The sequence below is a fragment of the Bufo bufo genome, chromosome 2, assembly GCF_905171765.1.
Source record: "Bufo bufo chromosome 2, aBufBuf1.1, whole genome shotgun sequence".
Taxonomy (NCBI): Eukaryota; Metazoa; Chordata; class Amphibia; order Anura; family Bufonidae; genus Bufo; species Bufo bufo.
Window position 1 is genome coordinate 210,339,120 of NC_053390.1, and position 21,322 is coordinate 210,360,441.

General features: G+C 46.7%; 1 protein-coding gene across 1 annotated transcript in view; it reads right to left on the bottom strand.

Annotated features, from left to right (window-relative positions):
- PPTC7 (protein phosphatase targeting COQ7) overlaps positions 1-20,940 on the bottom strand; it is a 47,632-nt gene extending 26,692 nt beyond the window's left edge. The window contains exon 1 of the mRNA XM_040416083.1: positions 20,530-20,940. Within this exon, the coding sequence (XP_040272017.1) occupies positions 20,530-20,731 (202 nt within the window). The 5' untranslated portion in view covers positions 20,732-20,940. The remainder of the gene's footprint in view (positions 1-20,529) is intronic.
- Between the last annotated feature and the right edge of the window lie 382 nt (positions 20,941-21,322).

Sequence of the window (21,322 nt, forward strand, 5' to 3'; positions counted from 1 at the left end):
AGTGTGCAACCAACAGAGCTTGCAACTGCAAAGCTGCTACCATTCACTTCAAAGGCAGCAACGCTGCGCTTACCAGCTCTGTCCACTGCACAATGGCACAGTTGTGTGGGGTGTTGGACCTATGCTGATCACATATTAATGGCCTAAAACCCTGGATAACTTCACTAAGTGTGAATTCACACATACCTGTTTTTTATTTTTGGTTTTTTTTTTTAAAGCAAAATCAAAACAGGTATGTGTGGTGTCAGTAAACAGAGAAATATAAAAAGGCACTACAAATGGTGTTTTTTTTTTTTGTTTCAGTAGAGGGAAGGGAAGGGGGAGAATGTAGCTGCCACTGGAATTGTTGGTTATGGGGACAATGCTGCTTCCAGTGGGGAAGCGATAGCAAATGGGACAATGCTGCTGCCAGCTGAGAGAGCTGGAAAAGGGTGACAAAGCTAAGAGCAGTGGGGGATTGGTGGTAAGAGGGACATTTCTTGGCAAATGGTGCTGCATTGTGACATTTGGCAGTTCTAGGGAGGCATTTTGTATTGAACTGTAATACATGGAGTTTCTAGGGAGATATTCTGTGCTGCACTGTGGTATGTTTGACACTGCTGGGGAGATATTTGGTGCTACGTCGGCCATATTTGTCACTGCTGGAGATTTTCTCATGCTGCCCCATGGTGCTTGTTTGGAACCGCTGGAGAGGAGTATTCTACTGCCCTGTGGAATTTGGTTGGTGCTTCTGGGGAGGTATGAGCTGCATTGTGAGTTTTTTGGAGATACTGGGGAGAAATGTTGTGCTGCACGGTAGTATTCAGTGCTGCTGGGGATATCATGTGCATTGTCCAGTGATGTTTGTTCATTGGTGAGACCCCAGCATCACCACTTATTGGCTGGCGAGGCCGGAGTAGAAAAGGTTGAAGAAGCCATGGTTTAAACTTACATGTGCTGGGCCCAATACTGTGCTACTCTTCACTTCAAATATTGGCTACAGAGGAAGGCCTGACACAGCAGGGATGGCCACCCTGCGGCTCTCCAGCTGTTGTAAAACTACAATTCCCACCATGCCCTGCTGTAGTTATCTGGGCATCCTGTGGGTTGTAGTTTTGCAACAGCTGGAGAGCCCACAGGTTGGCCATCCCTGCCCTACACAATTGAAAGGGGCCATTTTTCAGAAAGGCATCTGTAAAAAAAAAAACGGCTGTTAAAAATGGACTGTTTTCATATTTTATTTCCCGTATGAATGTAGCCTAGCAGTTCCAATTAAAAGTACAATTAAAAATAGAGTACCAGTATGTTATTTAGCAGCAACGTAAAAAGGCCCTCATAAACCAATACCAGCGATGCAATAAATGTGAGCTCAGTACAGCGAGACAGATTTCAAAACTAGCTAACACCCAGTCCCAAGGACCGGGTCAGGGACAACTAACAAATTACAGTATAAAACACGTTGTCGCAGCACACAGTGAGTAACTACATTAACCCCAAATAAAAAGCTGTTCTCCAAGTCAGAACATGGGCCGGCCGCACGAGGATATAAGGGTGCACTGTATTACAGCCAGAAATTCCGGCCTGACAGCATGATCCATGATGATGTTAGGCTGTGTGATAACACCCGTGGTGGGGCCAGGATTTGCAACTTTAATCCGGCATAGAAATGCACTATGCTAGTGGGAGACTGACTACTATAATTTTCATTGCTTTCATGGATTAGTTATTACACTCGCTATACTAAAATATCTTCTCATCTTACCTTTTTCCTAAATTCTAATAAAGGGTGGGTACCCACTAGGGCTGGGCAATTTTGGGAAAAAAAAAAAAAAAAACAAACCTTAATTATTTTCATTTTAAGGATAATTAACGTTTTTTCCTGGCATTTTTTTGTGGAACCGTAGTTTTGGCGTTTAAATAATTTATTACCTTTCATAATCTTTTTGCCAAATTAAACTTATAATGTTCACCATGCGACATAATTAGCATGTTACTTTTAATTGTAGTCCGTATGACGATTGTGATACCAAATGTGTCATTTTATTTGTTTACCATTTTTGTATGTTTTATGCAAAAAATAAATTGTTTATGTTGTCGCGTTCCAAGGGTCAGAACTTATTTATTTTTCCGATGACAGCCATTTTTGTGGGACAAGATGTGGTTTCATTGGTACCATTTTGGAGTACATGGGACATATATATATATATATATATATATATATATATTTTTTTTTTTTAAGAAAAATGGCGGCACTGGCTCCAGAGGAGAGGTACGGGTGCACGTCTCAAAGGGAATGGACTTGAAACCCCAATTAATGTATCCAGAAAAAAGAGCGGAGTGCCGCTCTTTCTTCTGGATAGATGGATAGATATCTATATATTTACACACACACATACATTTTAAAATGTTTTTTTTTTTTTTTTTAGGGAGAATAGGAACAATTTTGTTCCTTCTGTGTTTTTTATTTTTTTAAGTTGTTCACGGGTTGGTGTACATAACAACATGTTGTTATCTTTATTATATGCATTGTGGCAAACTGCAATACACAATAAATGGAATTATGGAAACAAATGGTTTTTAATTATATACAGTAAATGCACTTTATTAAGCTTTCATTATTTGTATTTTTTGTACCTTGTACATCACTGCACTGAATACAATCACTGCTACAGTGACAGGCAGCCTATTAGGCTGTCTGTGACAGCCTAATACCCATACAGGAATGGCAGGCCTGTGTTCTTGGGGACCAATAGTGATAAGGAGACTCTGCTGTCACTATTTACTGCGGCATCTAGGAAGTTGACCCATTATTGACCCCCAATACGCCCTTTTACTGTGGTAACAGGCCTTAGGCTAGGCTGTCACCTTTCATTCGAAACCCAAGCTTCTACTCTCATGGCCCAAACCAGCAGATGCAGTGACAAATAGCAGCCACGACATCTAAGCAGTTTAGGGGGAGGGAGCTCCCTCTGTCTGGCACTCTCATTAACGGGGGTGCCAATGCCTATGTCATAACATGGCAGCCATGGCCTAATGTAGGCTGTGGCTTTCTGGGACAGCCCGATTGTGCCCGTCAGGACTGCATTGATCGTAAAGTCCCATTGTGCGACTAGTTGGTTAAAAAAAAATAAAAATAAAATGGCAAGTTTAAAAAGTTTCCCCCCCCCCCCCCTTCCCACTGAAAAAAAGAGTTTTCAATGGGGAAAAAAAAAAAATTGTAAAAATAAAATACAACATATTTGGTATCATCACTTCTGTAAGGCTACTTTCACACTACCGTTCAGAGCGGGTCCGTCTGATGTCTGCTCAGACGGATCCGCTCCTATAATGCAGACGTTTGTATTCGTTCAGAACGGATCCGTCTGCATTATAGTTTGAAAAAAGTAGCCTGAACGGATCCGTCCAGACTTTACATTGAAAGTCAATGGGGGACGGATCCGTTTGAAGATTGAGCCATATGGTGTCATCTTCAAACGGATCCGCCCCCATTGACTTACATTGTAATTCTGGACGGATCCGCTTGCCTCCGCACGGCCAGGCGGACATCCGAACGCTGCAAGCAGCGTTCAGGTGTCCGCTCGCTGAGCGGAGGCTGAACGCCGCCAGACTGATGCATTCTCAGCGGATCCGCGTCCACTGAGAATGCATTAGGGCTGGACGGTTGCGTTCGGGGCCGCTTGTGAGCCCCTTCAAAAGGAGCTCACGAGAGGACACCCGAACGCTAGTGTGAAAGTAGCCTAATGACCCACACTACATAATTATCAAAAAAAAATTCAGCATCAAAAATTACCCCAAAACACAAGAATTGCTGGAGTTTATTTTTTTTGCCACAAAGAAAAAATTTTTTTGAATAAAAAGCGATAAAAAATAAATAAAAAAAAAGTTATGATCTCTAAAATGGTACCAATGAAAACTACAAGTTATCCTGCAAAAATCAAGCCCTCATAAATAAAATTATTAAACACCAACTGCAGAAACTTCTCCAAACTTTAGCGTCAATTTTAGAAGTCACTTCTTTTCTGCTTGCCGTCATGGTGTCGATAATGGCATCTGATGGACCCCTAGACCTCAATATCACCCTTTCAGGTTCCAGGCTGCCAGATGCAACCTTTCTACTTTGGGATGACAGATAGGACCCTTTGACAATAGATCTTGCTTCCAAGGAAGAATCCATGGGCTCTGAACTGACAAGGTCTTCAGCAAGGGGAACCCTGTTTTTTTTTGGCCACAGAGGAGCTATCAGAATAACATGGCCCTGTATAGCCGGATCTTTTTTAGAACCCTGGGAATTAGTTGGAGGGGGAAAGGCATACACCAGTTGAAAAATCCCACTTTTGTGACAGCGCGTCCACACCTATATTCCCGTTTAAGGGGTTCAGGGAAAATAACTTTCATTTTTCATTTGCTTCTGAGGCAATTCGATCCACTTGTCAAGTCCCCCATAATTCTGTGATTTGGAGAAAAACCTGTTCTCCAGGCTCTATTCTGTTGATTTTAAAGAAGTTCTGCTTAAGAAATCCGCCTTTATGTTTAGGGACCCTTTTAGATGTATAGCTGACAGGGATCTTAAGTAAACATCCGCCCAGGAAAATATTTTTTCGGTTAACTGGCTCACAGCTAGACTTCTTGTTCCACCTTGATGATTTAGGCAAGCAACTACTGTTGTATTGTCTGTTCTTACTTGAACGTCTTTTCCTTTTATGTAATGGGAAAACGCCTTTATTGCTTCCCAGACAGCTGTCAACTCCTTCTGATTTGAAGAGAGGGATCTCTGACCATTTCCCTTGGAAAGAGAGATGAGAGCAGTGCGCTCCCCATCCCCAAAGGCTTGCATCTGTCGTGATAATCAGATGTTCGGGATTCCATGGAACTCCTCTCAACAGATGTTCTGAATGTTTCCACCACTGCAAGGACGGATTTACTAGTAAGGGTATTTAAACTTTCCACTCTAATGATTCCTGACTTTTGTCCCAACACTCTAATATCCACTGTTGTAGAATCAGAGCATGGACCTGTGCCCATCTTACAGCCGGGATGCGGGAAGTTAAAGAACCCAGTAGCTTCATTGCCTCCCTGATTGTACATACCGATTGATTTTGGAATCTTGTGACCTTTCCGCTTATCCCCATCACCTTCTGGGTTGTAAGAAATGTCTCTTGACGAGTAGAATCTAGAAGGACCCCTAAAAATGTTAAATTCTGCGATGGGCAAGGATTTTATTTATTCCAGTTTATTAACCAACCTGTCTGATAAAGGGTTTGACAAGTTATGAACAGATTGTTTACAAGTGCCTGTTCTGAGTTTCCTACGATTAACAGATCGTCCAAGTAGGGAATAATTAGGATGTTTCGCCTCCTTAAATGAGCCACTACCCAGAGGTCGCACTACATTTTTTCTGGAAGAGTAAAAATACCATTTTTGAGGAGTATTTTCAGCCGATGAGGAGTACGAAAGTTACAGTAATTCAAATAGTTAATACGAAGGCCTGTATAACATTAAGGGGTTGCTATTTATGCAGGGAAACCATTACTAGTACTCTAGAACTGTCTTCCATGCATAAATAGCAAATTTAGACAATTTTTTATTTAGCTGAGGTCACTGTTGGGCTGAGGGGGTCGGCACCACTGAGGTCACTGTTGGGCTGAGGGGGTCGGCACCACTGAGGTCACTGTTGGGCTGAGGGGGTCGGCACCACTGAGGTCACTGTTGGGCTGAGGGGGTCGGCACCACTGAGGTCACTGTTGGGCTGAGGGGGTCGGCACCACTGAGGTCACTGTTGGGCTGAGGGGGTCGGCACCACTGAGGTCACTGTTGGGCTGAGGGGGTCGGCACCACTGAGGTCACTGTTGGGCTGAGGGGGTCGGCACCACTGAGGTCACTGTTGGGCTGAGGGGGTCGGCACCACTGAGGTCACTGTTGGGCTGAGGGGGTCGGCACCACTGAGGTCACTGTTGGGCTGAGGGGGTCGGCACCACTGAGGTCACTGTTGGGCTGAGGGGGTCGGCACCACTGAGGTCACTGTTGGGCTGAGGGGGTCGGCACCACTGAGGTCACTGTTGGGCTGAGGGGGTCGGCACCACTGAGGTCACTGTTGGGCTGAGGGGGTCGGCACCACTGAGGTCACTGTTGGGCTGAGGGGGTCGGCACCACTGAGGTCACTGTTGGGCTGAGGGGGTCGGCACCACTGAGGTCACTGTTGGGCTGAGGGGGTCGGCACCACTGAGGTCACTGTTGGGCTGAGGGGGTCGGCACCACTGAGGTCACTGTTGGGCTGAGGGGGTCGGCACCACTGAGGTCACTGTTGGGCTGAGGGGGTCGGCACCACTGAGGTCACTGTTGGGCTGAGGGGGTCGGCACCACTGAGGTCACTGTTGGGCTGAGGGGGTCGGCACCACTGAGGTCACTGTTGGGCTGAGGGGGTCGGCACCACTGAGGTCACTGTTGGGCTGAGGGGGTCGGCACCACTGAGGTCACTGTTGGGCTGAGGGGGTCGGCACCACTGAGGTCACTGTTGGGCTGAGGGGGTCGGCACCACTGAGGTCACTGTTGGGCTGAGGGGGTCGGCACCACTGAGGTCACTGTTGGGCTGAGGGGGTCGGCACCACTGAGGTCACTGTTGGGCTGAGGGGGTCGGCACCACTGAGGTCACTGTTGGGCTGAGGGGGTCGGCACCACTGAGGTCACTGTTGGGCTGAGGGGGTCGGCACCACTGAGGTCACTGTTGGGCTGAGGGGGGTCGGCACCACTGAGGTCACTGTTGCTCTGAGGGGGTCGGCAGCACTGAGGTCACTGTTGCTCTGAGGGGGTCGGCACCACTGAGGTCACTGTTGCTCTGAGGGGGTCGGCACCACTGAGGTCACTGTTGCTCTGAGGGGGTCGGCACCACTGAGGTCACTGTTGCAGTGATTTTATGAGGTTTAAAGGGTTTGTCCTAAGATCGATATTTAAAGAGGACCCCGCACCTCTCCGGATTTCTCTGTTTTGGAAACTACTTGCACCCCCCATGTAATAACAATCCTGGAGCATCTATTCTTATGACTTTATGTTGCACCATTCCTCTTATTTCTGCTATTAGTTATGAATGACTTGCTAGCAGTTTGCAGTGAAGGTCCAGATGGGGGTGTCACTGCACAGCCTGATATTCAATCAGTGCTGTCAACTGGTAACCCCCCGCTGGACCTTTATTGCAGACTACTCGCAATTTGTTCATAAGTTCTAGTAGGAATAATAGAGGAATGGTACAATATAGAGTCACAAGAATTGATTCCCCAGAATTGTTATTGCATGGGAAATGCAAGTCGTTACTAAAACAGACATGTCCCCTTCAAGTACATGATCGCTGGGGGCCCCACCTTGGTTACCATGTTCTAGTGTTCTCTGGGTTAAGTATGGATAAGTAAATAGTGTTGATCTTGGGACAATCCCTTAAATCAGTGTTTCCCAACCAGTGTGCCTCCAGCTGTTGCAAAACTACAACTCCCAGAATGCCTGGACAGCCTTTGGCTGTGCGGGCATGCTGGGAGTTGTAGTTTTGCAACAGCTGGAGGCACACTGGTTGGGAAACACTGTCTTAAATATTTGCTGCTGTTTGTGCCGCTGGTCACTGGGGTTTGCCATCCATCACGTGGCCATTGCTGCCCACCAAAGTTACGTCCTTGTAGAGGAGCTCAGGTGGGTATGTCGGTGCCACCGGGGCTGTTGGTAGACTCTGAAGAGACCTGAGGCACTGGCAGAGCAGGACACAAGCACAATGGATGGTGGTGCATGCTGGTGCCAAGGGCACAAGGGAAAGACCCGGGCACATACCTCTGGTGCCAGGTGCTCGCACCGCCACAGTCAGATGTTGTGGATCTGGATGATGACATCACGCAGTGCCAGTGATACCACCAGGCTTGCCTGTAGATCTAGGGAGCAGCAACCTTCGGCACTCCAGCTGCTGTGAAACTACAACACCCAGCATGCACACTTGCTCAGTTGTTCTTGTAACTCCTAAAGAAGTGAAAGGAGGATACTGGGAGTTGTAGTTTCAGCACAGCTGGAGTGGCGGAGGTTGCTGATCCCTGATCTAGAGGCTGTCATTTTGTGTTGTGCTTGATCTTGCTATAAAGAGGAGTTCGTCTTCCATGACCCATTGCATCTCATGCCACCAGATAATGCCACAAAATTGCCACCACCGCTGTAGTTATTGGATTATACAGAGGGACTGTATGTCCTGGAGGCTGTAAATGGCCACATGCAGTCCTTGTAGCACCATGTGCCACATTACAGAAGAGATCCTTATAGCACACAATATCCCTAGTTCAGCTTCTGATGGAACATGCTACAATTAATTATCCTTGATGGATTCATAGGAAAGCTGACAGGTGACCTAGGTAGGGGTCTACGGGTGACAGGTCGGTCCGTTATGGAGGTCTCTTGTTGGCGTGTCCAGCGCTGAGACCCCCGCTGACTTCTATTAGCAGGAGTCTGAAGCGCTCAGCCACTTTTTCTCACTGCTGAGCGCGGTAGTGAAGACGGTCCCCTAGACCTTCTATTGAGGCCATCTTCAGTACTGCACTCAGCAGGGAGGAGAGACTGCGCTCGGCTGAGCGCTTCAGACTCACCACTATAGGGTAAAAACAAGGTGCTCAGACCACCACTAAATTTCCCAGCAAGGTCACTTACCCAGTCAGTGAGGATCACGCGCCTCCTTCCTCACTTCAGAGCGGTGTGCCATAAGCTCCGGCAGCCGCTCAAACTGACCAATAACAAAGCTCCTCACTGTAAGGAGCCTTGTTATTGGTTGTCTCAGGCAGCAGCAGCATCGGTGCGCTGCCTGTGCCGTTCACAGCGCTGATGAATGGCAGGGAAAAGTCTAAGGCGTATCGGTACGCCTTCGACTTTTTCCAGGGAGTAAAATGGTCTATGACGCTTGTACAGGCGTTATTGCGACCTCTGCCACTACCTCTAGCATTACTTTGGTAAACACTCTCGGAGCGGAGGTGATTCCAAAGGGAAATACTTGGAACTGGAAATGATGGGTTTTTTCCCAAAGAAAACTGCTATGCGGAGAAATTTCTGAGATTTCTCGCATACCGGAACATGGTAATAAGCATTTTTTAGATCTATTGATTCTAAAAATCCGCTTCTTTTAACAGATTTATTGTGGATCTTATTGTCTCCATTTTGAATCTGTCGTATTTTATGAACCTGTACAGGCTCTTTAGGTTTATTAGTAGTTGGAATTTTCCACCTTAAATAACCTTGAGGTGACGTTCATAATATAAAAGTAAAAGTTATTTGCCAAGAGTTAAAAATTACTTAAAATTATACATTGCCAAGAGGTAGTAAACTAAAAAGGACAGTGATAGCAAATATCAGATTTTATCTGACCATAATACAGGACTGTGAAATCCTACACCTGGCTATTTTCAGTGGGGTCATAGATTTCATAAGTAACTATTAAAGGGGATCTCCCACATGAAGAACTTACCCCCTGTCCTCAGGAGGTGTCTGGACGTGAAACAACCATCAGTGGAGGGGTTCACAGCCCCTGTGTATCCTGTCCTGGCCACATCTGAAGTCTGTAGCAAAATGCTAAAAAAGTCCATAGACACCGGGTTTGGGAATTTTAACTGTTTTGGGGTCTTGTGGTATGCTGAGGGTAAGGCACTTTTTTGGCAAAGCTCCCATAGATTTCTTTATAGGATGCCACAAAATATGCATGTTTAACATAAGCACACAAAATAAAACCGCCTCATGTGAACCACTGGAAAAAACACGTGAGTGAATGTGCCCTCAGGCTCCAAGCATGCAGTTTTCATTAGTCAAACACAGAAATACATAGAAAAGGAAAACAGAGGTCTTTCCATACTTTGACTTCCATACTTAGGCTACATTCACACGACCGTATTTGGTTTCCATGCCCGTTCCATTTTTTTTTTGCGGATAGTATGCGGACCCATTCATTTCAACGGGTCCGCAAAAAATGCAGATAGCACACAGTGTGCTATCCACATCTGTATGTCCGTTCTGTAGCCCCGCAAAAAAGATAGAGCATGTCCTATTCTTAGCTGTTTTGGGGACAATGATAGGCATTGTAACAATGGATCCGAAAAAAAAAAAAAAAGATGCAATACGGATGCCAAAACATCTGAAACCTCTATTCTTAAAAGGGGTTGTCAGAGTTATGAAAAAAAAATATATATATAGCACTGAAAATCTGATGGGCAGCAATATATAACTAAGCAAAGCAAGTTTTATGCAAAAAAAAAAATATATATATATCTATTTCCTCATTTCCCTGGTTCTTTTCTGGCCCTTTGTTTACATGCAATAAAAACAAACAAACAATCTCTGCCCCTCCCCCTGCTCTGCTAAGGGAGTGGCTACAAGAGCTGTCCTGAGTGACATGTCTGCCTGCTGGGAGACTCAGCAGCATGTTGTATGTGTAGAACTAAAAGTACCAGCTGTATAATGACACTGCTAATACACACAGGATCTTCCCCCTACCTTCTTGTGCAATGCTATCTCTAGTCCTTCAGCTCCTGTGCCCAGAATTGTCACTGCTGCAGCTAGTGGCTACCCAGTGTGTGCAGTTGAAGGGGTTAAGAATCCTAGGAGAGAGGCAGTGAAGGGGGCGTGGCCAGCACAGTGACTGTTTACAGGCTTGTAAACAACATCAGAGCAGGGAGAGAAGCTGACATCACAGGTCATGTGACCCTCAGTGAAATCTGAGAAACCAGCCACTGGAGATAAAGTGAGTTACCGTATTTTTCGCTTTATAAGACGCACCTGATGATAAGACGCACCTAGATTTTTGAGGAGGAAAATAAGAAAAAAAAATTTTTTAACCAAAAAGGTGTGCTTTTGGAGGGGTTTTGAACTAATGGTGGTCTGTGGATGACGCATAAGCGCAGGCCAGTATCGAAAAAAAATTGAAATCCTGGTATCGTATCGATACCGGGACAAAAGTATCGATACCCGCAACAACCCTACACAACCGTATGTATTTTGCGGTCTGCAAAAAATACGGATGACGTCCGTTTGCATTCTGTATTTTGCGGAACGGAACAGCTGGCCCTTCATAGACCAGTACTATCCTTGTCCGTAATGCGGACAATAATAGGACATGTATTTTTTTTGCTGAACGGAAATATGGACATACGGAAACAAAATGCACACGGAGTAACTTCCATGGTTTTTTTTTGCAGACCCATAGAAATGAATGGTTCCGCATATGGTCTGAAAAAAAAAAAAAAAACACGTAACGGACACGGAAAGAAAATACGCTCATGTGCATGAGCCCTAACCCATACAGCGCTCCCCACACATACTTGTGGTTTTAAAAACCGCACCATGGAAAAAAGTGTCATGTTCATTTTCGGACTCTTTACAGTAGGGATTGACCGATTATCAGTTTTACCGATATTATCGGCCGATATTCAGGATTTTGAACGTTATCGGCATCTATTTTGCCAATATACCGATAACGTATTGGGAACCAGGATCGCGCTGCTGACAGCGCTCTCCGTGTTTCCTCAGCAGCACAGGGGAGAAGGAAGCAGTGTCCTGCTGCTGCTGCCACCAATGAGAGGAGGGAGGACAAGAGGAGGGGAGGGGCTGTGGCCACTGCGCCACCAATGAAGATAACTCTCTCATTCATTCAAATTCAACAGGAGGCGGGAGCTGGCTGCAGAATCACATAGCCGGCAGGGACAGTGTGAGGTCCTATTCACCCTGATAGAGATCTATCAGGGTGAATAGGACAAGGGTTCTAGTCCCTAAGGGGGCTAATAGTTAGTTAAAAAAAAAAAGTAAACACACCAAAATATTAATTTTAAATGAAAAATAAAGATTTACAAAAAAAAACAAAAAAAAAAAAACTACATGTTAACAATAAACCTTCATTTTTAGCAGATGTGTAGGAATTTCATTTTTTTTTTTAATGAAAATTCACAGAATATCGGTATAAATTATCGGCTATCAGCCGGAAAGTTCACAGATTATCAGTATCGGCCCTAAAAAATCTATATCGTTCGATCCCTAGCTTACAACATCTACATCTAGAATTCTCATTGAAAATGGACATGAATGAAAATTCACGCCAAATCCGCATCACAAACCGCGTTAAAAAAAAATCCCCAAAAAACAACTGATGAGGCTTCCGCATCAGCTTTTTTAAGCACTTATATGTGAACATACCCTAAGGCCTCTTTCACACTACAGTATGTCGATTTCAGTGTTTTGCGTTCTGTTTTTCACGGATCCGTTCCGTTTTTTTTTGTTTCAGTTTAGTTTTTCCGTATGGCATATACAGTATACAGTAATTACATAGAGAAAATTGGGCTGGGCATAACATTTTCAATAGATGGTTCCGCAAAAAACGGAACGGAACGGATACGGAAGACATACGGATGCATTTCCGTATGCATTCTGGTTTTTTTGCGGACCCATTGACTAATGGAGCCACGGAACGTGATTTGCGGCCAAATATAGGACATGTTCTATCTTTCAACGGAACGGAAATGGAATGCATACGGAGTACATTCCGTTTTTTTGGGCGGAACCATTGAAATGAATGGTTCCGTATACGGACCGCAAAAAACGGCCCACAAAACGAAAAAAAAAAAAAAAAAACAATAGTGTCAAAGAGGCCTAAGGCTGCATTCACACATCCGTGGTGTGTTGCGGACCCGCAAATTGCGGGTCCGCAACACACCAGCCCGGCACCCCCATAGAAATGCCTATTCTTGGACATGCTCTATCTTTTTGCGGAGCTGCGGACCCAAAGATCGGGGCCGCGCACCGCAAATGCGGACAGCACACTGTGTGCTGTCCGCATCCATTCCGTCCCCATAGAGAATGAATGGGTCCGCACCCGTTGCGCAAAATTGCGGAACGGATGTAGACTCATTTTGCGGACGTGTGAATGGAGCCTAACAGTGTCATACTTCCACACCGTGAACACCCACATACAATGATAACCAAATGTAGCTGAAGAGAAGGACTGAAGCCCTGAGAACTGGCCTCGTAAGCGCCTAAAAAAGCACGCTGATCCCTTATACGGCAAAACTGCCATAAGGGAATTATTTTCCTGCGTGAGTCACCGATTAAAGCGTTCAGTATGGAAAATCCACCGAACAGAACATTTCCACTCTGCAGTGACTCATTTCATCTGTATCTACGGCTCCACACCCCATTCCTCACAAAAACATTCTTTTTGTCCTAAATAGATCACGCACATGTGAACTGGCTCCAAGCTTTGCTGTCCTACTGTATAAATAAGGTCAATACGTTTGCTCAGGACACAGGATTGAAAGTGACTTCAGGAAATCAGATTACAAACGACCTGCCTGAAGGCGACACCAGAACTCCACTTATTAACTGGACTGCACGGATGACAGTCCACCGGTCTGAGCAGTACAATGTACATCTTTCTGAATCTCACCAGACTGCGTATCCATAAAGCTGCTGTAATTGACACCAAGAACAGTAAAATCATTGACGTTCAGCTCCAGGTGAAGAGTAGAGTTCCACTTGCAACTATACTGACACTCGAGCTAGTGGCGACGACGGAGCAGCATTATCTCAACCAACTTGAGAGCAGACATAGGAAATACTACCACTGCCAGCTGCCTGACAGAATGGCAGTTTGTAAAGGAACACCATTAAAGAGGTTTGCCCATCTCAACATTTATAGCGTGGCGCAAGGATGTGCCACAAATGTCAGTTCTCGGACTGATCTAAAACGTCCAGCCGACTTGCTGCGTAGCCCGTGTGTGTAAATTCTGCGTCAGAGAACCCTTATGCTTTAACACAGACTGACGAGCGAGTACAATGCAAAAAACAGTGTGGCAGCGCGATTTCCTTTTCTGACCTCTGTCAGGATCACATTGTGTTATCATGACTTATAATGCTGCCAGACCACGAATCTACTGAATTGTTCTGACATAATGCCCCCAGTGTAATTCAGTAGATACAGGTCTCGCAGGAACACAGCATTATAAGTCATTATAATACCGTGCAGTACTGTCAGAGGAGCCGAGGTCAGAATGGGAAATTACACTGCCACACACAGCATGTTTCTCGCACCGAACTTGATCGTCTGAGTCTACAGGCATTGTAGACCACACTTGTGTTCTCCCAAGGACTCTGCAGGGCAGTTGTGTGCGATCTCATTTTCCTGACACGTGCCTATTAGCCTCCTGTCCGTGCCACATTTATCACAATTTATAGCAGAAATGTGTGCAATCCGCAAAAAACGTGGACGCAGAAGAAAGATATGGCCGTGTATGGCCTTTCCCAGATTGTTATATGTAATTTCACTTAGGAGCAAGAACAATGTTTTCAGTGGCTCCAAGGTAAACCTCCATTTTTATCAATATGTTTGGGATAATGAAGTCCTAAGTCAGTGGTTGTGTGAGATATCACAGATACTCTTTGGGATACGGATACATTAGGAATATAAACTAGGGGGCCTAATCCATTTCGGCCGATATTGGTACATATCGGCAGAAAATATGGGGTTTGGGATATGTCACCCGCGCCGGGCGGGCGGTTTACTTTAAGTCACTGCATCTTTATTTTACCTTACAATCGTGACGCTCCAGTAACAACTCTGCAGGCAGAGCGGAGGGCGGCGTAACGTCACTTACTCACGTGACGCGCCTGCTCCGCCTCCGAAATGAAAATTCTGGTCCGAAACCGAAAATTCAGGATGCCCTTGACCGAAACTGCCTTTTTGCCCAAATACTTTTAAAATACTTTTTTTTAAATGATTTTATTAATAATTCTTTTTCATGAATGAAATTCATCTGTGGGTGGCGCTGTTATGGAGGGGGGGGGATATGTGCACAGATCCCTTTCCCCAGAACAGTGCACAGATCCCTTTCCCCAGAACAGTGCACAGATCCCTTTCCCCAGAACAGTGCACAGATCCCTTTCCCCAGAACAGTGCACAGATCCCTTTCCCCAGAACAGTGCACAGATCCCTTTCCCCAGAACAGTGCACAGATCCCTTTCCCCAGAACAGTGCACAGATCCCTTTCCCCAGAACAGTGCACAGATCCCCCCTCCCCATAGCAGTGCCATAGACCGATCCCCCTACCCATAACAGCCCCGGCCCTGCTGCTCACAGCAGACTAATCACTCACTGCATCTTTATTTTACCTTACAATCGTGACGCTCCAGTAACAACTCTGCAGGCAGAGCGGAGGGCAGCGTAACGTCACTTGCTCACGTGACGCACCTGCTCCGCCCACTTTATGAATGAAGGAGGCGGAGCAGGCGCGTCACGTGAGCAAGTGACGTTACGCTGCCCTCCGCTCTGCCTGCAGAGTTGTTACTGGAGCGTAACGATTGTAAGGTAAAATAAAGATGCAGTGACTTAAAGTAAACCGCCCGCCCGGCGCGGGTGACAAATCCCAAACCCCATATTTTCTGCCGATATGTACCAATATCGGCCGAAATGGATTAGGCCCATTTTCGGCCGATATTTTCGGCCGCCGGAATTTCGGTGCACCCCTAATATAAACCCTTAGGCCTCATGCACACGACCGTTTTTTTTTGCGGTCTGCAAAACGAATTTCCATTGTTCCGTGATCTGTGACCGTTTTTTCTTCCGTGGGTCTTCCTTGATTTTTGGAGGATCCACGGACATGAAAAGTGAAAAAAAAAAAAACTAAGTCAAGTTTGCATTGAAAATGATAGGAAAAAGGGACACGGATCACGGACGCGGATGACTATGTTGTGTGCATCCGTGATTTTTCACGGACCCATTGACTTGAATGGGTCCGTGAACCGTTGTCCGTGAAAAAAATAGGACAGGTCATGTTTTTTTCACGGACTGGAAAAACGGATCACGGCCGCGGAAGCCAAACGGTGCATTTTACGAATTTTCCACAGACCCATTGAAAGTCAATGGGTCTGCGAAAAAAAAAAAAGGAAAACGGAACAACGGCTGCGGATGCACACAACGGTCGTGTGCATGAGGCCTTACACCGACGGAAGGAAAGCTGGGAGCACTTACAAGAGAACAAGCAGACATAACAGGGTCATTTATCAAACTGGTGTAAAGCAGAACTGGCTTAGTTGCCCCTAGCAACCAATCAGATTCCACCTTTCATTTTCCAAAGAAGCTGTGAAAAATGAAAGGTGGAATCTGATTAATTGTTAGGGGCAATTATAAATCTCCCCCAACATGTCTAGGCAATACTAGATTAAATATAATAACAAAATCTTAATAAAACAGAAGGGCACCTGCGGCTCCTATCAGCTTTGCTGGAAGGCACGTAGAAAGGTAAAGATCGCTGACATACAGGCGTTCTGCTGCAAACATGTTCACATGGTTTATCCACTACTGAGGGGGTGTCACCTTGAATGCAGTTACAACCTGCACACAGTTATGGGCTTCAAAAACAGAAATGTTCCCCTTTTGTGCGTATATCTGTGCGTTTCCACACCAAAAATGGCATGTCGACAACACATGACCACTGCAGCCAATCACTGGCCGGAAAAAACCACAACCGAAGGTGAGGTGAGTAATGGTCTAATTTTTTTTTTCAGGCACGTGTTGGCTGATTTCTTCCCAAAACCAGACAACCCCTTTAGGCTGGGTTCACACTTGAGCGTTTTTGATATGCGCATTTAACGCGCGTTTTTGTCCAGAGGCAACGCGCGAATTACGCGCGTTTGTGTGATTGACACCAGTGTCCTATGGCCACAAACGCGCGACAAAACGCCCCAAAGAAGCTCAAGAACTTTTTTGAGCGTAGGGCGTTTTTCAGCGCGTTCAAACGCGCTGTAAAACGCTCAAGTGAGAACCAGGGCCATAGGGAAGCATTGGTTTTCATGTGTTGAGCGTTTTACAGCGCGTTTGAACGCGCTGTAAAACGCTCAAGTGTGAACCCAGCCTTAATAAAATTGCACATGCAGAGGTTACATCTTTATAATGGTGTCCCTTTAAATTAGAGCATCAGAGTGCGATGCCGAAATACAGCCATACCGGCGAGTCAACACGTCCTGGTTCTGTGTAGTCACATGATCCCATTCAGCAAAGCATGAACTCTCTACTGAGTGATATGCACCTTATGACTCCTTTGGGCACCCGTACATGCTGTGGCCCCAATTGCTGGTCTGCCCCTGTACTTCACATTGTTTCAAATAGCAAGTACAGCTCGGCAGGTAGCGTTAACTTGCGTGTGGATCCTGTGGATGACCCCCACAATGTTCTGACACCCTTTAAAACAGGAGTCATACCGGATCATGTGACCACTCATCATGCTCCTGTTTGGCACATTGTGGGATAAAACATGTGCCCACTTGTATAGCTTTATTACTGTATATGGGCTCATGTACACAACCAGGTATTTTCTTCAGGACGCAATCCGCTTTCCCCCCCCCACATTTATTTCTATGGCGCCATGCCACATCCATATTCCCGATCCCCCAATCGCAGTACAGGTCTTGTTCTTGGCCATATTTGTGGAAGAGAACAACCTTTTCTGTTGATGGCAGTGAGAAAAATACAGACTCCACATGAAAGCTGTGCATACTTCATGGACCTCATTACACACACAGCCGTGACGCCTTAGGGTACTCTCACACTTGCGTTATTCTTTTCCGGTATTAAGTTCCATCCTAGGGTCTCAATACCGGAAAAAACCCGATCAGTTTAATCCTAATGCATTCTGAATGGAGAGCAATCCGTTCAGGATGCATCAGTTCAGTCCCGCTTACGTTTTTTGGCCGGAGAAAATACTGCAGCATCCTGATCCATTCATTTCAATGGGTCTGTGTACATCTGCATCGTTTATCACGCATCATCTTCGTGCTCAGGAAAAAAAAAAAAAAAAAAAAAAATCGCAGCATGTTCTATATTGTGCATTTTTCACAAAGCTCTGGCTCCATAGAAGTGAATGGGGCTTGTGTGAAAAACGGAAGATATCTGGATGCAGTGCGTTTTTCACTGATGGTTGCTAGGAGATGTAGATTGTTATTCTTCAATTTTAATTCATGCACGTGAAAATCTGATGCAATCCGGACAGAAAAAGAATACACACTGAATGCGATTACAAGTTCACTCCGCTTTTCCCTGGACAGATCCTAACACAATCCATATCGCTCGTGTGCATGAGGCCTTATACCAATATCCTTATCGTACTAGGTCCACGGTGCCAGGATCCACTAATGTTCTGAACAGAAGTGGGTATTCTTTGCTGGAGCAAACATGGACTCATGCAGCATGTAGTCTCTGTTCGCTGCTGGTGCCATACAGACAGCTGCAATTGGCAGCCACAAAGAGGGGCATCAGGAGTGCTCCTAAACTTATATGATCAACTTTCTCCTCTTTAAAACAAAGTGCAAACACCTCTTGCAGAAGCAAAGAGGTGTGTTCCAGGGAACGAGAACCATCTCGCTAGCGCCACCTTCTGGAAGTGGCTCCCAAGGTCAAGCAGGGCAAGGTCTGACCTTTTAACAAGCGTTTGAAACTAACAAGGGAAAATGGCCATGCCAGCTATCCATCTTCTGTTTTGGGAGTGCTTGCCCCTCATCAGTACGGAGTAGGATTCTGGCTGGCTGCGATGCCTTGAACACAGCTTAGGAAGGGTGCTGAATCTCCTTCATGAGACCAGCTGTATATGGAGACTTATTGGCAATGCTCCGTTTGGGGGGGGGGGGCTTTCGGAGCCACTTCCAGAAGGTGGATCTCTCTCCCTGGGAGATGCATCTTTGCATACACCCCCCCCCCCCCCCCCCCCCTCAATAAGTCTCTATACCACAGAGCACTGCCACACGTCTCCGTATAGAGCCGGTCTCTTTAAAGGGTTTCTGTCACCTGAAAAATGGGTATTAAGCTGGCAGACATTAGCGATGTGCTATATTAGTGCCATCTCACTGCCTGAAGCCTTTGAGAAAAACTAAACTTTTATAATAAGCGAAATACCCTCTAGGAGCAGGGGGGGGGCGGCGTTGCACCTGCTCCTAGAGGCTGTTTGCCCACCTCTTTTCACGCCCTTCTTCTCTTGATTGACAGGACCAGGGCAGCGCTGCTCTCCTCCCGCCGGCCGTGTCTACAAAGAAAATCTCGCGCCAGTATTGGGCGCAGTGAGGTAGTCAGCAGCCGCCGAGCGTCCTTCCCTCACTGCGCCTGCGCTGAGATTTTCTTAGTAGACACAGCCGGCGGGAGGAGAGCAGCGCTGCCCTGGCCCTGTCAATCAAGAGAAGGGCGTCAAAAGAGGTGGGGAAACAGAACCTCTAGGAGCAGGTTCCTGGTAAAAAACCCAACCCTTACCTTCTGGTGTAATTTCCCCCCCCCCCCCCCCCCCCCCCCCCTTCCTGCTCCTAGAGGCTAATTAGCATATTACAAAAGTTAGTTTTTCTCAATAAAGGCTTTACCAATTTTTCAGGCGACATAAACCCTTTAAGGAGAGGCTGCACTCTGCCTAATCTAGGCGAAGCAATAAGAAAGCTGAGCACTGACTATAGAAACAGGCAAAGGCCCAGATCCTGTTCTGATCAGTTTACACCAGAAGGTATGGGTTGGGTTTCTTGGCAGGAAGAGGTCAGTACAAGCACTTGTCCTCTGGATATGGCTGTCAATGTCATCCGGCCGGGTGACAAGAATTAGTGGCGCACATTTCAAGGACGTCTAGCAGCAGGTGCATTACAGACACACAGCGGCAGGCAGGGACGCCCGACCTGCGGCCCTCCAACATGCCCAGACAGCCTACAGCCATCAGGGCATGCTGGGAGCTGTAGTTGTGCGACAGCTGCAGATTGGCCCTAAAAGGTGACCTATTAGGGTATATGGAAGGGTCTGATCTGATCCACAAGCTCTTCAGACTCTCCCATTATAAACTAGTAAGTCATGATTCTGATCGGCAGCAGTGTCACTAGGGAGGCTCGTCCCCGCCTTCCATCGGCTGCACCCCCCGACACCGGATGGTTTCATCCGCGCATAGGGAGAAGCAGCTGCTGCGGTGCGGGGAGCCAGGTAAGTAGATTCAGTGTGAGGGGCCCGGGCATACGGGGGACATTTTTTAGTCTCGGATAAGGCCTTTAAAAGGGGTGGTTAAGTGCTACAATACTGATGACTTATCCTCAGGGTAGATCAATATGAGATTAGAGGGGGTCCGACTCCCGATGAGCTGTTGGAAGAGGTAACGGAGCTCGTGCAAGCGCTGCTTCCACTTCAAAATGTCAGACGCGCCGTCGCCTTCCAGATACTTGTTCTATTCACTTGAATGGGACCAGCAGTTGTAATTACACTGCACCGCCTCTACACGTGAGAGGGCGCACAGGTCACCTTGAAGTGGAAGCAGCACTTGATAACAGTTGAATGGCGGGGATGCTGCGTGTTCGACCCCAATACTGTAGCACTGCACAACTCGTCAGAAGCAAGGATCCATAACAGCATCTAGTATGCGCTGTCCCTTTAAGACCGGAATCAGGTTACAGCGGCTAGGGCAGCAGGTCACGTGACTCCCATACTGGCCAGGACGTATATCAACATCTTATAGATGACGTCAGTACACAAAGCGGAGACACCGTCCGTCACCCCTCACTCACCCAGGACATCCGCCGTCCGGTGCCGGGCGATGAAGCACGCGTCGTCCCCGTAGCACATTCCCTTCTTGAGAATGCCCTTCCTGGCATCTTTGCCAAATCCGCAACTGGCAGTCACCAAGCTATAGTCCCGGGAGTCCGTCTGCGAAAGACCGCCTAGTACGGCTCTGGCCACCAACCTGCCGTACGACAAAACGGAGAACATGGCCCCGGACGGTCCCCCGTGCAGCCCGCTCCTTCCTCAAGGACACACCGGCTTCTCTCTTCCCGGCTCCTCTGTGCTTTCCCTGCTGGGCACAACCCTCCAACCGCGACCTCTTCTCCCCGCTCCGGTGGCTCTGCCGGTGTGTGGCAGGACGCACTCACTGCCGGTCTTCAAGAGTCCAGTCGACCTTTGCCGCCATCTTGGACCGCACTGACACTCAGGAGGCCGGAGATGGGAGGCAACTGCAGTAAGACACGTGACTGTGTGACGTCGTCGTACGTCACCAGGATTCCCCGCAGAAGGTCCAGCGTGCTGCTGCTGCCGACGTCAGAAGGGTCTGCAGAGCCGCTCCATCCGTGTCACGTTTCTATAGAGTATATGCTATTTCTACACGGATGTCACATGAGAGAGCGGCAAACTGAGCACTCGTGAGCTTGTATCCTGGGAAAGGTGGAAAAGACCAGCACCACCAGTCTCCAAACAATTCTACTTTCCAAATATGAATTCAAAGTCTGAATTCTGAAAATAATAAGGGCATCAACTGCACGTTTTGTGTGATAAAAGTGCATAATGCCTGACCTCACACACAGG